The 15,918-nt window shown below is 37.6% G+C and overlaps 1 protein-coding gene across 1 annotated transcript in view; it reads left to right on the forward strand.

The window, feature by feature from the left end:
• Window positions 1-14,834, forward strand: part of MDFIC (MyoD family inhibitor domain containing) — an 89,554-nt gene extending 74,720 nt beyond the window's left edge. Inside the window, exon 5 of the mRNA XM_081102603.1 lies at window positions 13,658-14,834. Within this exon, the coding sequence (XP_080958729.1) occupies window positions 13,658-13,905 (248 nt within the window). The 3' untranslated portion in view covers window positions 13,906-14,834. The remainder of the gene's footprint in view (window positions 1-13,657) is intronic.
• Window positions 14,835-15,918: the final 1,084 nt, after the last annotated feature.

The raw sequence follows: 15,918 nt of genomic DNA on the forward strand, positions 1-15,918 counted from the left end.
AAGCAGCTAAGCACTACTGAAGAAACCTTGATGTCCATGAAAATCACTATCACTTACGATATGTGCTCTCAGGTCTCAGGTCTGAGCTAGATGCTCAGACTCCCTTACACATTCAGCAAATCATTATTGAGCTTGCTCTGTGGCAGGTTCTCTTTGGGGTACTGGGCTGATCTGTGAACTGTGCAGGCAAGCAGACCTACCCTCTCCCATTTTCCACAGTGCCTATTGCATTTTGTTGCTACTCTATTTAAAACGAGGCTCCCCGATTCCAGGCCGGTGTGGCTCATTTGTTTGGGCGTCATCCCATGCAAGGTTGCCTCTTGGATTCCGGGTCAGGGCACTTGCCTGGGTTGTGGGCTGGATCCTCGGTAGGGGCTGTGCAGAAGGCAGCCAATCGATGTTTCACTCTTACATCGATATTTCTCTCTTCCCCTCTCCCTTCTTTTCTCTCTAAAGAGCAACACAGTATTTAAAAACAATGACAAACAAAAATCCGAAGCTCTCCAAAGCTTGCACTCTTCCACAGAGAGAAGAGGCCATGTAGCCATGTTTCAGGGTCTCTCAACCTCGGGCTCCACCTACAAACTTACCTAAATCTGAACTTGTTTTTACCTCCCATTTCGAAGGAAGAGATGCCTGCTTTCTTGTTGTAGCAGCATCCTGTTACTGCAGGTCCTATCATCCACTCATTCTGTGGAGTAGCCCTTTTCATCTCCCGTTTTAACTCTCTTCCAGAGAACAGCACACGTACACAAGTCTTTCCTATCTAGCAGTGTCCGTGCTGAGAGTGTGTAAGTGTTTGTGCGCATGTCTACCTTGATTCGGCATCCCTAGTAGTTTTTCTTCGGGCTTTGCTTTCTCTTCACATATTTCTTTCTTTTTTTTTTTTTTATTTTATTGAGTTTTTACAGAGAGGAAAGGAGAGAGATAGAGAGTTAGAAACATCGATGAGAGAGAAACATCGACCAGCTGCCTCCTGCACACTCCCCACTGGGGATGTGCCCGCAACCAAGGTACATGCCCTTGACCGAAATCGAACCTAGGACCTTTCAGTCCGCAGGCCGACGCTCTATCCACTGAGCCAAACCGGTTTCGGCCTTCACATATTTCTTAAAAGTATATCTGCCTTAGCAGTCTCTACTTCCCCCGTTTCCCATCACTCTTCATCTCTCTGTTATTCATTTGCATCCCTATCACATCACTAAAATTTCTCTGGCTAAACAGTGTTTGACATAATCTGCCTGAACTGTTTTTCTCTCTGACTTCCATGCTCCTCCTTTACCTGTGGTGTACTCCTTTTCCCCGGCCTACCTCTCTTCCTCAGTCTTTCCCTTAAATGTGTCGTCCCCTTGCATTCTCTTCTCTTTTCACTTGGTACGTTCTACCTGGGTAACTTAATCGTTTTAGTCCCTTGTGAGAATCTGAGCTACCTCCAATGCCCTTGTTAAGGTCTATCTCCCGAGCTCCAGACCGCTGTCTCCAGCCACATCTTGGACATCTCCATTTGAGAACCCTCGGATTTACTATGTCTTATGTTAAACAAATTTAAACCAAACTCTTTTTGTTTCTCTATGTCTTGTGTGGTAAGTGGCTCCAGAAATCAGGGCATTACACTTTACTCTTCCCACCACTGCCTCATCCAGTGTCTTATCAACTCCCGGTAACACTACCTCCTTTATATTTCCCAGAGTCATCCCGCCTGACCCACTGACACCATATCATCCCTAATGTGTCCCTGCCCCCTCGTTTCCGAAATATCAGATTTCAGGCTTTGTACCTGTTTTTTTCTGCCTCAACAAAAAACAATCATATTCTTCCTTTTTGCCTTTGCACAGTTACCTCAGTGCCTGGGACCACCTTTGCTTTCTCTTCACCTGACACATGCCATTTCATCATTTGCTCATAGGGTTAAGCCAACTTGAAGTCATCTTGTATTTAGCATTAATTAACCATTTTCTAAAAAATTTTTTTATTGATTTTTAGAGAGAGAGTAAGGTAGAGAGAGAGAGAGATAGGGAAGGAGAGAGAGATAGAGGGAGAGGGAGAGAGAGAGAAACATTGATCCAGCTGCCTCCTGTATACCCGCTACCAGGGATTGAGCCTACAACCTTTCAGTGCAACCAACTGAGCCACACCAGCTTGCACAGCATTAATTAACTTCTAAATTGTGCTTTGAATGTTGTGTTAAGACAACTAATGGTTCTATTCAAGGTAAAAAAAAGAGCCTTACCCAGACTTGAAAATCTGTTTATAGAAATTAAATTATATCATCATAAAAACTTAGTGCTTGAAGTGAACTTGGAGATCATTTGTCCCTTCATTATATACATATGGACACTGAGTCAAGGAACTTGTTCAAAGTTACTTAGCCAGTTCGTGACACAGTCAAGGCTAGAAACAGGTTTTAATTTTCTAGATCCTAAGAAGTAAGATAATACTTGGCTGTCATGCCACTTATGAAGATGGCAGGGTGACATGAATTCAAACATCTTTGTTTTTGTGCCCTCAAGAATGCTGTTTTTCTGTTGTTAGAAGCCTCACCGAAACCAAATATATGGACAGCAACAACCACCACAGGCACTTATAGGATTCTGTGCGTTGAGGGGAGCCGGGTATTCTAGCATTGGCTTGTCTGAATTGCCACCATAAGTGATGAGCTGTGTGACTCAGGAAGACCCCAATGGGGGGTGGCCCTGATGCAGTGAAGAGGGTTGGGAAACAGCTCGGTGGAGGGTTTTTATTTTTATCTTGTTTTCTGTAATTTAAAATAATATAGTTAGGCCAAAAAATGTTTATTCTCTGAGAAAGCTGTTTATCTGCTTTTGTCAGTTTTAGAGTACTTGCAAACAGCATGTTCATAGATTTTTCTTAGCTCTGAAATGGTTTGTACAGTAAATTAAGATGGAGGTATTCATACCTTATAATTTCAATGTCACACTGTCCTGTTTATCTGAGGCTTGTGATGGTGCCTTAAAGAAATCAAATAGTGTTAATAGACTGTTGTTATATGTAAGCCTTATGCTGACCACACAGCAAAAACTTGTAGTAGATGCATAGAAGTAGACACATAGAGAGGAATCTAAACATACCGATCAATAAATATTTTAAATGAAAATGGACTGAACCCTCCAGTTAACAGACAGAGTGGGTAAAGAGATTAAAAAGGGGGGCCATCTGTAAAGCGGTCAACAAAAACACACACAAAGAAACAAAAAACAAGCCCCATCTATAAGCTGCCTACAACAGGTCCACTTCAGCTATAAGGATCACACAGACTGATAGTGAAGGGAAGGAAAAAGATATACCATGCAAATGGGAACCAAAAGAAAGCTGGTATAGCAATACTTACATCAAGCAAAACAGACTTTAAAACAAAGACTACAAGAAGGGACAAAGAAGACCATTACATAATGATAAAGGAGTCAGACCAACAAGAGGATATAACATTTGTAAATATTTATGCACCCAACATAAGAGCTCCTACTTACATAAAGCAGAATATTAACAGACTTAAAGGGAGAAATAGGCAGCAATAGAATAATAGCAAACTTTAATATCACACTTTAATTTATGGATAGATCATCCAGACAGAAAACCAATTAGGAAACATCTGTCTTAATCAGGTGGACTTAAAAGACATTGAAATCATAAGACATTGGTGTTTTTCTGTCTCATTTATTTCACTCAGCTTACTACTATTCTAGATCCATCCATGCTGTCATAAAAGGAAACGTTTTATTTTATTTTTTATGACCAACTAGTATGTCATGTTGTATATGTACCACAGCTTTTTTATCCACTCGTCTGTATCGAATACTGGGGTTGCTTCCATAGCTTAGCTACTAGTATTATAAATTGTGCTGCAATGAATATAGGAGTGCATTTATTCTTTGAAATTAGTGTTTTGAGTTTCTTCAGATATATTTCAAGAATGTTTGGTAAAATTCTTCTTTGCTTTTATTGCTTGTAATCAGTGTGTTCAGATTTTCTGTTTCTTCTTGATTCAGTTTTTGAAGATTATACATTTCTAGGAATGTATCCATTTTTTTCCAGACTTCAGTTGTTCATAATATTGTCCTATAATTATTTGTATTTCTCATAGATATGTGCACCCCCGTTCTCACTGCAGCATTATTTACAATAACTAAAATAGGGAAGCAGCCTAAATGTTCATCAATGGATGAATGAACAAGAAGTGGTACATATGTACAATAGTTAGTCAGCCATAAAACAAACAAACAAAATGAGGAAATTCTATTTACAATAACATAGATAGACCTTGAGGTGTCATTATCCTTAGTGAAATAAGTCAGAAAGAGTAAGACATATATCATATGATCTTACCTATACATAGGATTTTTTTAAAAGGAAACACAACTATGAGCTCATAGATATAAATAGATTATTGGTAGTGGCCAGAAGTGGGGGTTGGAGGTGGGCAAAATTAGCAAACTTCAAAAGATAAAAACTTTCCATTATAAAACAAGCAATGGAGATATAGCTTACAGCATTGTGAGTATAGTAAATAGTACTTTATTATACATTTTAAAATTTTTAAGAGAGTAGATCTTAAAGGTTTGCATCACAGGAAAAAAACAGTTGTAACTATATATGATGACGAATGTTAACTAAACATTGTGGTAATCATTTCAGTGTTTACAAATATCAAATCATGATTCTGTATACCTGAAACTAATATAATGTTATTGGTTAGTTACAACTCAATAAAAAATAAATAAATAAATAGTGTCCAATATGGAAGGGTTGTTAACTTATAATTATCATTATCACCACCTTTTGCAGGATTACCCTAGTGCTTACTATACGTCTTTTTTAAAAGCTGATTTATTTTTATAATGTACACTTGCACAGTATTTAAACAATAACAATTAAGAGGTGAAACTAAAATGTGATTTGTGAAATAAACATGGTTGCAAAAATAAAAATAGGAAAAATATTAAACTAAGCTTCTGGGAAATATTGCTTAGATCATTTTTATACATATATATATTTTCACTAAAAGTAAAGGATTCACCTATTATATGTTGTCCTAGCCATAGATGGTATTTTGACCAACTTTAGTAGACTGTTAGACATTTATTCTTCCTAGGAAAATGCTTTCAATATCTAAAGTATTTTTTTTATCCAAAATTATATTTAACCTTGTTATTAATAAAACTTTTTGGATTAGAGATACTTCAACTAGCCAACTTTAATACCGTCAGCATTGAATAGGTTCAAGTAAAGTATGGTCTTACTATTTTGCTTTCTAGCTTCCTGAGAAGATAATTGTGTAATAATTTAAATATGGAAACAAATTATTATTTTTAAATATTCTGTAGCCAGACACAAGACTTACTAGTTCCTTCTGAGCAGATTTCTCCTCCACTGAGCTGCACATTCTCTTAGAGTGGCCTCATGGCTCTCTCCTTTTAGGTTCAAGCCTTTTATAACCCTCCTTAGGTTAAGACAGAATGGCCCTATTTTGTTGTGGTAATCAGAGTGAATGAAAGAAACATTGGTAGTTTTCTTGTTGCTATCACAGTAATAACATTTAGTAAGTACTTACATGATAAATATTTTATTGAGAATTTTATATGTGTTGTGTCTTGTAATCCTCACCATAACACTATGAGAACAGTTCTATTACCAGCTATTAAATTTGTAATCATAAAGTATTGCAGAGGTTCAACAAATGTAGGGATTATTTGTACCATTGATATTTTTAGCTTTTCTTTTCCCTCTTGTCTACCCCCTCTCAGCATGTAAAGTGTTTTATTTATTTTTAATATATTTTTATTGATTTCAGAGAGGAAGGGAGAGAGAGAGAGAGAAAGATTCATGATGAGAGATGCATTGATCAGCTGCCTCCTGCGTGCCCCCTACTGGGGATTGAGCATGTGCCTCGACCTGGAATCACACTGTGATCTCCTGGTTCACAGGAGGACACGCAGCCACGGAGTCACGGCGGCTGGTCTGTAGAGTGTTTTACATAAACATCTCTACTAACTGAGCTTTTGCTCCTGTTCAGATTTCTGTGTAAAGCACCTGGGAAACACAAGGTATCTTGGTATAGATGTCATTTTCCTAGACTTTGTAAAATGCATCTCTTCAGATAAGACTGCTTGAATCAGTGCTCTAGTTAGGTCATGCCCCAGTTACTGGACCAAACTCTTTGGGAGTCTGGAATATTTAATGAATCAGCTGCCGGTCAGGCAGCAGGAAAAACGAATAAGAGAAACAAAGAAGCTGTGCTGTCCACTTCCTGTAATTTAAAATGCAAGTGCACCTTGCGTAGGAGGAGGATGGGTTCTACAATTTGGACAAGTGATAGGAAATTGACTGAGGAGTCATTTGGCGGGGCCTTGGAGGATGGTGCAGTTTTTTCCCAAGGTTCTTTTGAGTTTGTGGAGATGAAATATAATAGTAAAGATTATTGTTTTTTCCAAGTGTGGTCATCTTTTCTTTTTTTTAAAATTGATCCTCACCCGAGGATATTTTTCCATTGATTTTTAGAGAGAGTGGAAGGGAGAGGAAGAGACAGAGAGAAACACCGATGTGAGAGAGACACACTGATTGGTTGCCTTCTTCACGCACCCTGACCGGGGCGGGGGAACCTGCAACTGAGCTAGCTATGTGCTCTTTGACCATAATCAAACCCTGCACCCTTCAGTTTCCGGGCCAATGCTCTATCCACTGAGCCAAACCGTCGAGGGCCAGGTGTGGCCATCTTTGTTTTGCAGTGTAAAATGTAGCTCTCTTTATTTTACTTCCTGACCTAACTCACTTTCCTCAGCAGGTAAGTGGTGATGGCTTTCTGACTAACAAGCAGTGTGCCAGAGGGTTCTGTGTGGAAGGTGCATTTCCAGTTATGCAGGCAGCAGGTCATGCTAGGGCCGGTGCCAGATGCTGGGCGTCCTCTGGCTTAGAGACAGGGAGCTACTTGGAGCTGAGCTACTGTGCTGTCTTAGGAACTATTTCCTGCCCCCACGAACACTTGAGAAGCAGAACTCCCTGGAGATGTCTGTCTCGTTCCTCACAGCTGGCTCTTCCTAGAGGCCATACACAACTTAGCCATTCTGTTTGGGGTTCAGGACCACAGAAACCTACCCCTCGCCTGCTTTTCTATTTGTGTTGAGCAATAACAGTCACCATGGAGCAATATCTGGGAGGAAGAATGCCTCACCCAGTTGGGCTTCTCTGCACCAGAGTCCCCTGCCCCCTGACCAGACAGATGGGAGCCTTAGCAACTAAAGCCATGGGAACGCCCAAAGGTTCTCTGTAGTTTTGAAGCTACAGAGTCAGGTTTTTTTCTCAGTGCAGTTTCCTAAATTACTAATTACGCATTTCCTAATGACTTCATGGTCTACTCTGTACTGCTTTTTGGCATACTGTTGGCCTCTTCAAAAGGAGAATGAACCTGTGTCTCCATATATAGTTTACGTGACAGGGATCTGATTGAGTGTGTTTTCAAGCATTCTAAGTCTTCGGAAATGCTACTTGAGATTAGTCAAGATAAGACACATGCAAATCTGCATATATTTTTTTTTCTTTTTGCTCAAAAAGGGACTGTTGGTTATTCTCAGAACTCACTGCTCTTTGACTTCCCTGTATTCCATTGTTTAGTGTCTTTGTTCAAAGAAATCTAAGAGCAAGTCATACCACATCTTGAAAGAAGGAAACTAACGAAATATAGACTTGTTTTAAACATGTTTTTATTGATTTCAGAGAGGAAGGGAGAGGGAGAGAGAGAGATAGAAACATCAATGATGAGAGAGAATCATTGATTGGCTGCCTCCTGCACACCCCTACTGGGGATCGAGCCGGCAACCCAGGCACATGCCCTTGACCGGATTCGAACCTGGGACCCTTCAGTCCACAGGCCAACACTCTATCCACTGAGCCAGACTAGCTAGGGCTAGAGGCTTGTTTAGACTAGAGCTGATAGTTTTCTGTTCAGATAGTTTTCTGGTGGCTCGAGGTCGGGGTTTCTTTTACTGTAACAAACTGTTTTCCTCATATTTTCCCAGTTTGGGCCATATACGATTGGGTGCATCAGTTAGGGATCATTTTGTTATTAAATGAACATGCTCTTAAAGAAATGAATCTTCACTCTCATTTTTAAACACAACAAAGCCCCTTGGATTAGTCACAGATATGTTCGTCTGTCATCTGAGATGCTGCTTAGGTCTCAGTGGTTGCCTTCATTGGTATTGGGAAGCTAGTAGCTTATTTCCAGATAGACCAGCTACGTGGCTTTAACACTGATGACCTTTTATAAAACGTAAAGATTTTGTTTGGGTTTGTGTCTGCAGTGATTCATAACTTTTTTAAACAATAAAACATTGTGCTGAAGATTTCCTTTCATCCTTTTTTTTTTTTTTTTTTAGCTACTTGGCTGCTGGTATGAATTTTTCCCCTCTAAATTTGCAGTAGCTGTCCATCTCTTCTCAGTCGTCCACTAAATTGTGCAGTTCTTGGTTGGCCCGATTTGGGACAGGGACCTTTTCCTAAAACCTAGCTGGTTTCTCAGAGGTTAAACTGCACATATGACTGAATAAAACCATAAAAACTGAAAACCTCAGTAATGGGGCAAAGAATTATTTCAAACAGTGAACTTCATGGATGTGGAGGAATCATCTTTTTTATAGTTTGTTTTTCTATTTAAGTCTTAGTTTGATAATTCTTATAATCCTCTCTTTGCTTCAAATAAAACCAACATCTTAATGCCTTTTATGATTTTTGATTCTGCTGGGGTTGGTGGGGATGGAGGTGGTAGAAACTGTAACAACTATTTTTTTCTTAGTTTATTTAACTTTTATTACCCCAAGTCACAAATAAACTCTTTCTAGAACACCGATGAAAAGAAAGATGTTTCTGGCAAGGAATGCAAAGTCAGATTATTAATTGATTTGATAATATTAGGGATTCATTTTTTTCCTTTTGGTTGTTATAGTTGGTGTTTTCTACTTATAAAGTACAGGAAATAAAAGTCTATGGTAGATGTCTCTGTAAATTCACTTTGTTTCGTATCACTTTAATCTCTAGAATGCATTTTGGTTTGTGTTTTTTTTTTTTTTCAGGGACCTGTTAATAGATTTGGTTTTTCACAGTAGCCCAAGCGCTTTTCCAGTAATTATATAGGAGGTGTGTTTAGATAAGTTGTCTATTTTTTGTAAGTTTTAATATTTACATAAAGAGCTTATTATTTTGAGACCTCTGTCGTTTTTACCACTCTAGTTTTTCCACTAGAGTTCCTATGTAATAGCAACATTGTTCTTGTTCATATAACTTAGGCCTTAATTTTTATATTTTAATTAGACAGTGTTCTTTCTTTTGATTGTGACATCTCTTTCTTATGTCTGTTTTGACAATGTGACTGGCAGCAATTCATCAACTTTACTCTTACTTGGTGAAGGTTAACATTTACTATCAACTCTTCATTAAAACTGAAATTCAGAATCATCTTTAGAAAGGAAAAGGGACTTGACTCAAGGCCAAAAACAAATCAACAAGACAAATCAGCAGAATGTTTTGGATTTATAACTGATGTCCCCCCCAGGAAGATTAAGTGAATGTTAGGAGTGACCCAGCCCTACGAGAGGCAGCTGCTACTTATTGCCTCTATGACTTGGATAAATTTCATAAATTTCCTATAAATCTTTCTCTGTATTGATAAAATGGGGATAACTGCTGCTTAGGAATATTATTGGAATTGAATGAATTAATATTTATAAAGACCTTAAAACAAGAGTTCAGTATAAAGTAAGTTTCTTAAATAGTTTTGTGGGTTTTTTTTAATGAAAGAGTGATGAAAACACTGTCCCAAGATAACACCTATTTTAATTCTGACAACAGCCAATAAATACTTTTTCTTCATTAATGCTAGGCTTCCTGTGTATGTAAAACCACACTCAAACCTATTAGTTATAGAAATCATGTGTTATAGAAGACAGGCTAGAAAAGGAGTGTTTGATCTATATAGAGCTAAGAACTTTTTAAAACATTTCTTTGTTTACTAAAAATACAAAGACAGTAACAGACTAAATTAACTTGTAGATCTGTTGGCTAAATGTAGGAATTTGGAGAGATTTTATTCTTGGCTTAGGACTTCTGATTTCTGTATGACAGCTGTCATTATTGTCTACAATCTGGAAGATATTTTAATTTTCTAAGTAATATATCCTATGAATGGAATGAGTTGTTTAGTTTGGAATGCCAGTTCCACCTCTCTTCATCCAAGACTGTTGATTTCACACCAATAACACTCAGTTTGTTCCTCCTGATTACTTACTGGTGTCTTCTTCCTTTCTGTATATAGGCGTGGCTGGCTCCCTTGTTCGGAATCAGACACAGAAACTGTTTATTTATTTATGCTCCCAAATCTTCGTAATGCCTCCTCTTCTTCTCACTAATTTGTCAGACTTGTCCATTTGCCCCTTCACTTCCTCAGCCATCCAGCCCCATATCTCCAGCTAATTACAAAACAATTTGGATTTCTATTGATAACTTCAATTTCTTATGGTCTAAAAATTAACTCATCTGTTTCTTGTCATCTGAGAAAGCCACATACTGAGAAAGGACAATTATATTTGACAAAGGCCTGATATCTTGATTATTAAAAACTTTACAGATCAATGCGGAAAAAAAAGAGGCAAATCAATAGAAAAGTGAGTGGAAAGCATGAACACGCTGAACATCCGTTTCAAAGCAGAGGAAACACGAATGGCACGGACACATGAAAAGGTGTCCAAACTTAGTGCATAAGTAAAACCACAGTGGGACACCCGTTCCTACTCAACTAATTGGCATGTATGAGATTATGCCAGTGTCAAGTATTGTCAAGGAGATGGAACCGTGAGCATTTTCATACTTGATTGGTGGGAATACATTTTGAAGCAGTCATTTGGAAACAAATTTGGAATTACCTAATAAGATTAAACATATGCACACCCTGTAACCCAGCCATTATTCTGCTACTTACTTAGCATTTGTGCTCTAAGAGATTTGCACAGAATTATTTCAAACAGTCATGTTTAGAATACCAAAACACTGGCAGTGACCAAGTATTCATAAATAGTATGATGGATAAATAAATGATGATACATTAGAACAATGGAATACTATACACCTGGAAAATAGGTGGACTGTAGCTACATTAAAAAAGGGTAAATCTGAAACACATACTTTTGAACAAAAATGCTATTCACAGGAATTCTATGGTGTTGTTTTAAAATTACTCAATTAAAGGTTCTTCAGTGTCAAGTGAGTTTTTTTAAAAATATATTTTATTGATTTTTTTTACAGAGAGGAAGGGAAAGGGATAGAGAGTTAGAACCATCAATGAGAGAGAAACATTGATCAGCTGCCTCCTGCACACTTCCTACTGGGGATGTGCCCGCAACTAAGGTACATGCCCTTGACTGGAATCGAACCTGGGACCCTTCAGTCCACAGGCTGATCCACTGAGCCAAACCGGTTAGGGCTCAAGTGAGTTTTTATAGCTTCTTTCTTTCAGTCTTGAAATACAGCATCCAGCAGAGGAAAAGAAGGTTAAGATCACAAGTGTGGCTTACTGCCAATTCAACATTATTTTCATAATAATAATAATGATAATAAAGCTAGCTCTTTATAACATTTCAAATATTTTACAAATGATAATAATAATAATAATATGATTCCTATAAAAGCTCAAATGTACAGAGACATATAACTTTAGATATTAGGATAAAAGTTTATAAAGAGATAAACCACAGCCACGCTGTAGAAACCCAGTACTTTCCAAGGTTATGAATGTGGATTCATGTGGGTGCTCTCCACGTTCTCCTGATAGGATCGGCTACTACTAAAACCTTAGGGAAGACGGAGAGAAACTTGCACACCCTCACAACTCTGTGATCTTTTTTCCTGTTGTTGTACAGACCATTGTATGTCAGAGTGGGCCCAGGAATGAAAGGAAAGGTTGTGGCGTTATTTGAAGCCTTAAATTCTACAAACAGCTCTGGAGTTTCTCTTTTGAATTCTTTTCGGACCCTCCCTGCTTTGCCACCTGGCATTTAGAATATGACCTTGTGTTTGCACATTCCCCACTTTTACAAAGTTAGAGACTCTGAAGTGAGAGACTACAGAGGAACGGGCATATTCAAGGAGTTGGGGAGCTTATTATGGGATGGTCACACAATTTCCTGAAACTCCTTCAGCGGCACCCAATTTTCAAGCCAGTACTGAAACATAATGGATGTGACTGGGATGGGGCGGGGCGGCTCCGCATGGCTGCTGCTGGAAGCAGAATCCCCTCCTCAAGCTCTCATTGTATAAAATGCAGAAAAAGCGAAACAAAATACCAACCAACAACAACACACAAACCCAGAAATAGTCCTGGTAAAAATGCACAAGTATTTCTGAAATTGGAAAAAGGTCCTATAACATTGGTCTTAAATAATTTTATGACGCATGTTAAAGTCCCCCAGAAATAGAAATTTCTTCAGCTGCTTCTCTCACTTGCCACAAAACTCTAAAGCAGTGATTTCCAACCAGTGCGCTGCAGGGATTTTTAAAACATGCAATACCTGACTAGTCAGAGGCACTGACTTTTCTTCCCCTAGGTTGTATAAAAAAAAAAAAAATGACAACAACCAACACAACAATTGCAGTCCAGTGTGAATGAATCAAAATCATACCTACTTTTTAATCAGATCAGCAAAAGAATGTATTTGTTGGTGTGCGGCAGAATTTTAGTAAGTAGTTTATGTAAGCGATGACATGAAAAAGATTGAAAATCACTATTCTAAAGGAAAGAAGTTTAGAATATGGGGTATGAAATCTCTAGATTATGATCTCTTTGATATCTGGCCTTTTTATATCAGTTGGTGAAATTTGCTAGAGATTGTTTTAAAGAGGGATCATTAGAGATGTCTCAGGAAATAATAGAAATGCAAAGACTTTGCCACACTGGCAGCGGGAAAGCGGCGTCCCTGTGTCATCATTCACAGTTGTTAAGGGACAAATCCTTTGTTAGAAATGGGCAGAAGAACTTGGATTCCAGGAACAATGGTTGGACCTACACAGAAGTCTCAGTTTTTCTTCAGTTCTTGTGAAACTAAAAATATTTGATACCATGAAATTGAGTCAGTTTTATTGGCCAGTAAAACATGCTGATCCCAGTTGAATAGATTCCAATTTAACTATTGATTCCATTATCCAATAATATACTGAATCTGCCTTTTTTTCCCTCAATTTTTGGAGCAGGTCAGTGGAGCAGTTGAAGGAATTTTTTATTTCTGAAAGACTTCAATGTCATGGAATCATTTTAGCCTCTGTTATAGAGAGCAGTAGGATACAGGGAAGATGGATGTACAGAAGGGGGGAATCTAGTACCAAGGGTTGTTGCATAGTGTCTGACAGTAATAATCTCACCCACATCCATTCGTGCATGTATAGACAGCTACAACCTTTTTTTTTTTCTCATATGGAGTCTTAGTTCTAAAGTTCGTTCATCTAGAATTTAACTTAAGTTTATTTTTGAGCTTTCCAGGAAAGCATATCATTGGGTTCTGGATTACTTATTTTGACCAACTTATTATTCAGCCTCTTGATGATTTCTGTATTTTGTGTTCCTTTTTCCCACTCTGCGGCCTCTTCCCGATTGAAAATGAAGATTGCTGTGTCCACTGCATCCTCGCCTGCTTGTTCTGTGAATTCCTGACCCTCTGCAACATCGTCCTGGGACAAGCTTCCTGTGGCATCTGTACCTCAGAGGCCTGCTGCTGTTGCTGCGGAGATGAAGTAGGGGATGACTGCAACTGCCCTTGTGACATGGACTGTGGCATCATGGACGCCTGTTGTGAATCATCAGACTGTTTGGAAATCTGTATGGAATGCTGTGGAATCTGTTTTCCTTCATAAATATTTATCTTTTGTTTGCGTTAAAACTGGAGAGTGTTTTAAAATTTTCCTTTTAAGGAAGAAAAAAAGCACATGGTAAGATTTCATGAAATAAGCAACCTAGTATTTGCACTGTTAACTCATTTTAGTAATCTCTGAAAGCCTTTTTTCCCCTCTAACCAAATCTGCTTGGTTTAATATGTGAAATTTTAACTACTTTGAAGCTCTTTAATAGGATTCAATGACTAAGGGACATTTTGACCAAACCCCCCTCCCCCAAAAAACAACAACAACAAAAACAAAACTAAATATTTCCTCCTTTTCATACATATTTCTATTTCTTTTCATCATTATCAGAAGGCTTTTGCTCCAAATGTATTATTTCTTCGTGGGTATTACAAGCAGACTAATTTTCATGTGTATCTATTAATGGTTAACAGTAAACATTTTTACTTTAGAGTAAACTTTGGGAAACAAATCCAAATAGCAGTTGGGCGCCCCCAGTTTACCTTTATGCCCTGTTCTCCCCTTTCGCCATTTGTTCAACAGGCATCAAGTGCCTACTGTGTGTCATCTGCCGAGATGCAGAGATGGCTGTCATTCAACTTCCACCCACGAGAGAATAGAGTTTAGCGGAGGAACGAGACCAGTAAAAAATGAACCACGAGGCATACTGTGGGGATGATGAGAGAGAGAAACTCAAAAGGATATAGGAGTGCAATACACAGAAAAGAACAACTAATATCTGCTGGAATGTCCAGGAAGTTTCAAGGAGAATGTGACATTTGAGGAAACCTCTTAGAATGAGTGATTCATCTGCTGCTGGAATGAATTATTTGGATTTAGGGCAAAGTTTTAGGTGAATAGCCTGAACTGTGTGTGTTTTTAAGCAGTTAAAGAAAAAAAGACCTTAAGTATGTATTCTCTTTAGTTGTAAAACCTATAGCTTTAAAAAAACACTATAAAATTTAAAATATACATTTTTTACACATAATTTAAAAGTTATGATAAAGTTTTGGATAAAAACAGAAGGCCTTATTTAAAAACCATGTTTTCTAAAGAATGTGAAATACTTTTGACAAATTGCATTTAAATTAGGAGATTTTTTAATATTAAACTCCCAGTATTTTTGTTTTGATTAATTCAAAAGCTTTCTTTTCTTTTTTTTTTTTTTACTTGAGAATTGTGTTGTTTTCTAAGGGGGTTCATGGAGTTTTTTTTGGTTTGTTTCTTAAGCATTGTTGTATTTTATAAACAGTAAGCCATTCTTCTAGTACAGTGGGAGTCTTGACATCCACTACTGTGACCAATTTCAGTATTGCGATTTTATGTAAAATTGAACTAACATGGCAGGTTATGAAACCTTAAGTGTACTGAAATAAGTCAATTATATGACTGAGTATATTGCTCTTGAGATAGAGACTGTGTTGGGCAGATAAGAGGAAGAGGAAATTTTCACACTACGTGGTCTCCTAAATTTGATCTTCTTGAAGTTGTAGTTTGGTTTGATGTAATGTAATTTCTTGTAGAAATTTTGAAAATATACTTTGGATTAATAGTTTTTTAATTTTTCTGGTTGAATATCAAATTAAGAGTAAAAACAAGTGCATATTTTTAGGAAGCTTTTTAGCAAACCTAGCCTTTTAAGAGAAATTTTAAATCTAAAGCACAGCAATGCTACCTATGTTTTTTTGTTGTTGTTGTTGAGATGAAACCTAGTTTCTACTTATATCTTTACCTAAAGTACTTAAAAAATAGTTGACGCCCCCGTTTACACACATGCACACACTCACAACTTTAAAGTGCCTGGTTTAAATAGAATTCTAGTAAAAATCTGTCTTTCTCTTCCTTATCTTTCTATTCCTTGTATTTTAGTTGTTATGTCAAATATAAGTAACCAGAATCTGAATATTTACATGTACCCAGAGTTACCTTAGGTATATATATATTAGGATGTATGTCATCTGTGTATTTACCTATAGAGCATTCTAATGATCTAAAATTATTAAAATATTTCACTTGTTATCCTGCAAA

Source organism: Myotis nattereri (assembly GCF_964212035.1).
Source record: "Myotis nattereri genome assembly, chromosome: 11".
In the NCBI taxonomy this organism is placed as follows: domain Eukaryota; kingdom Metazoa; phylum Chordata; class Mammalia; order Chiroptera; family Vespertilionidae; genus Myotis; species Myotis nattereri.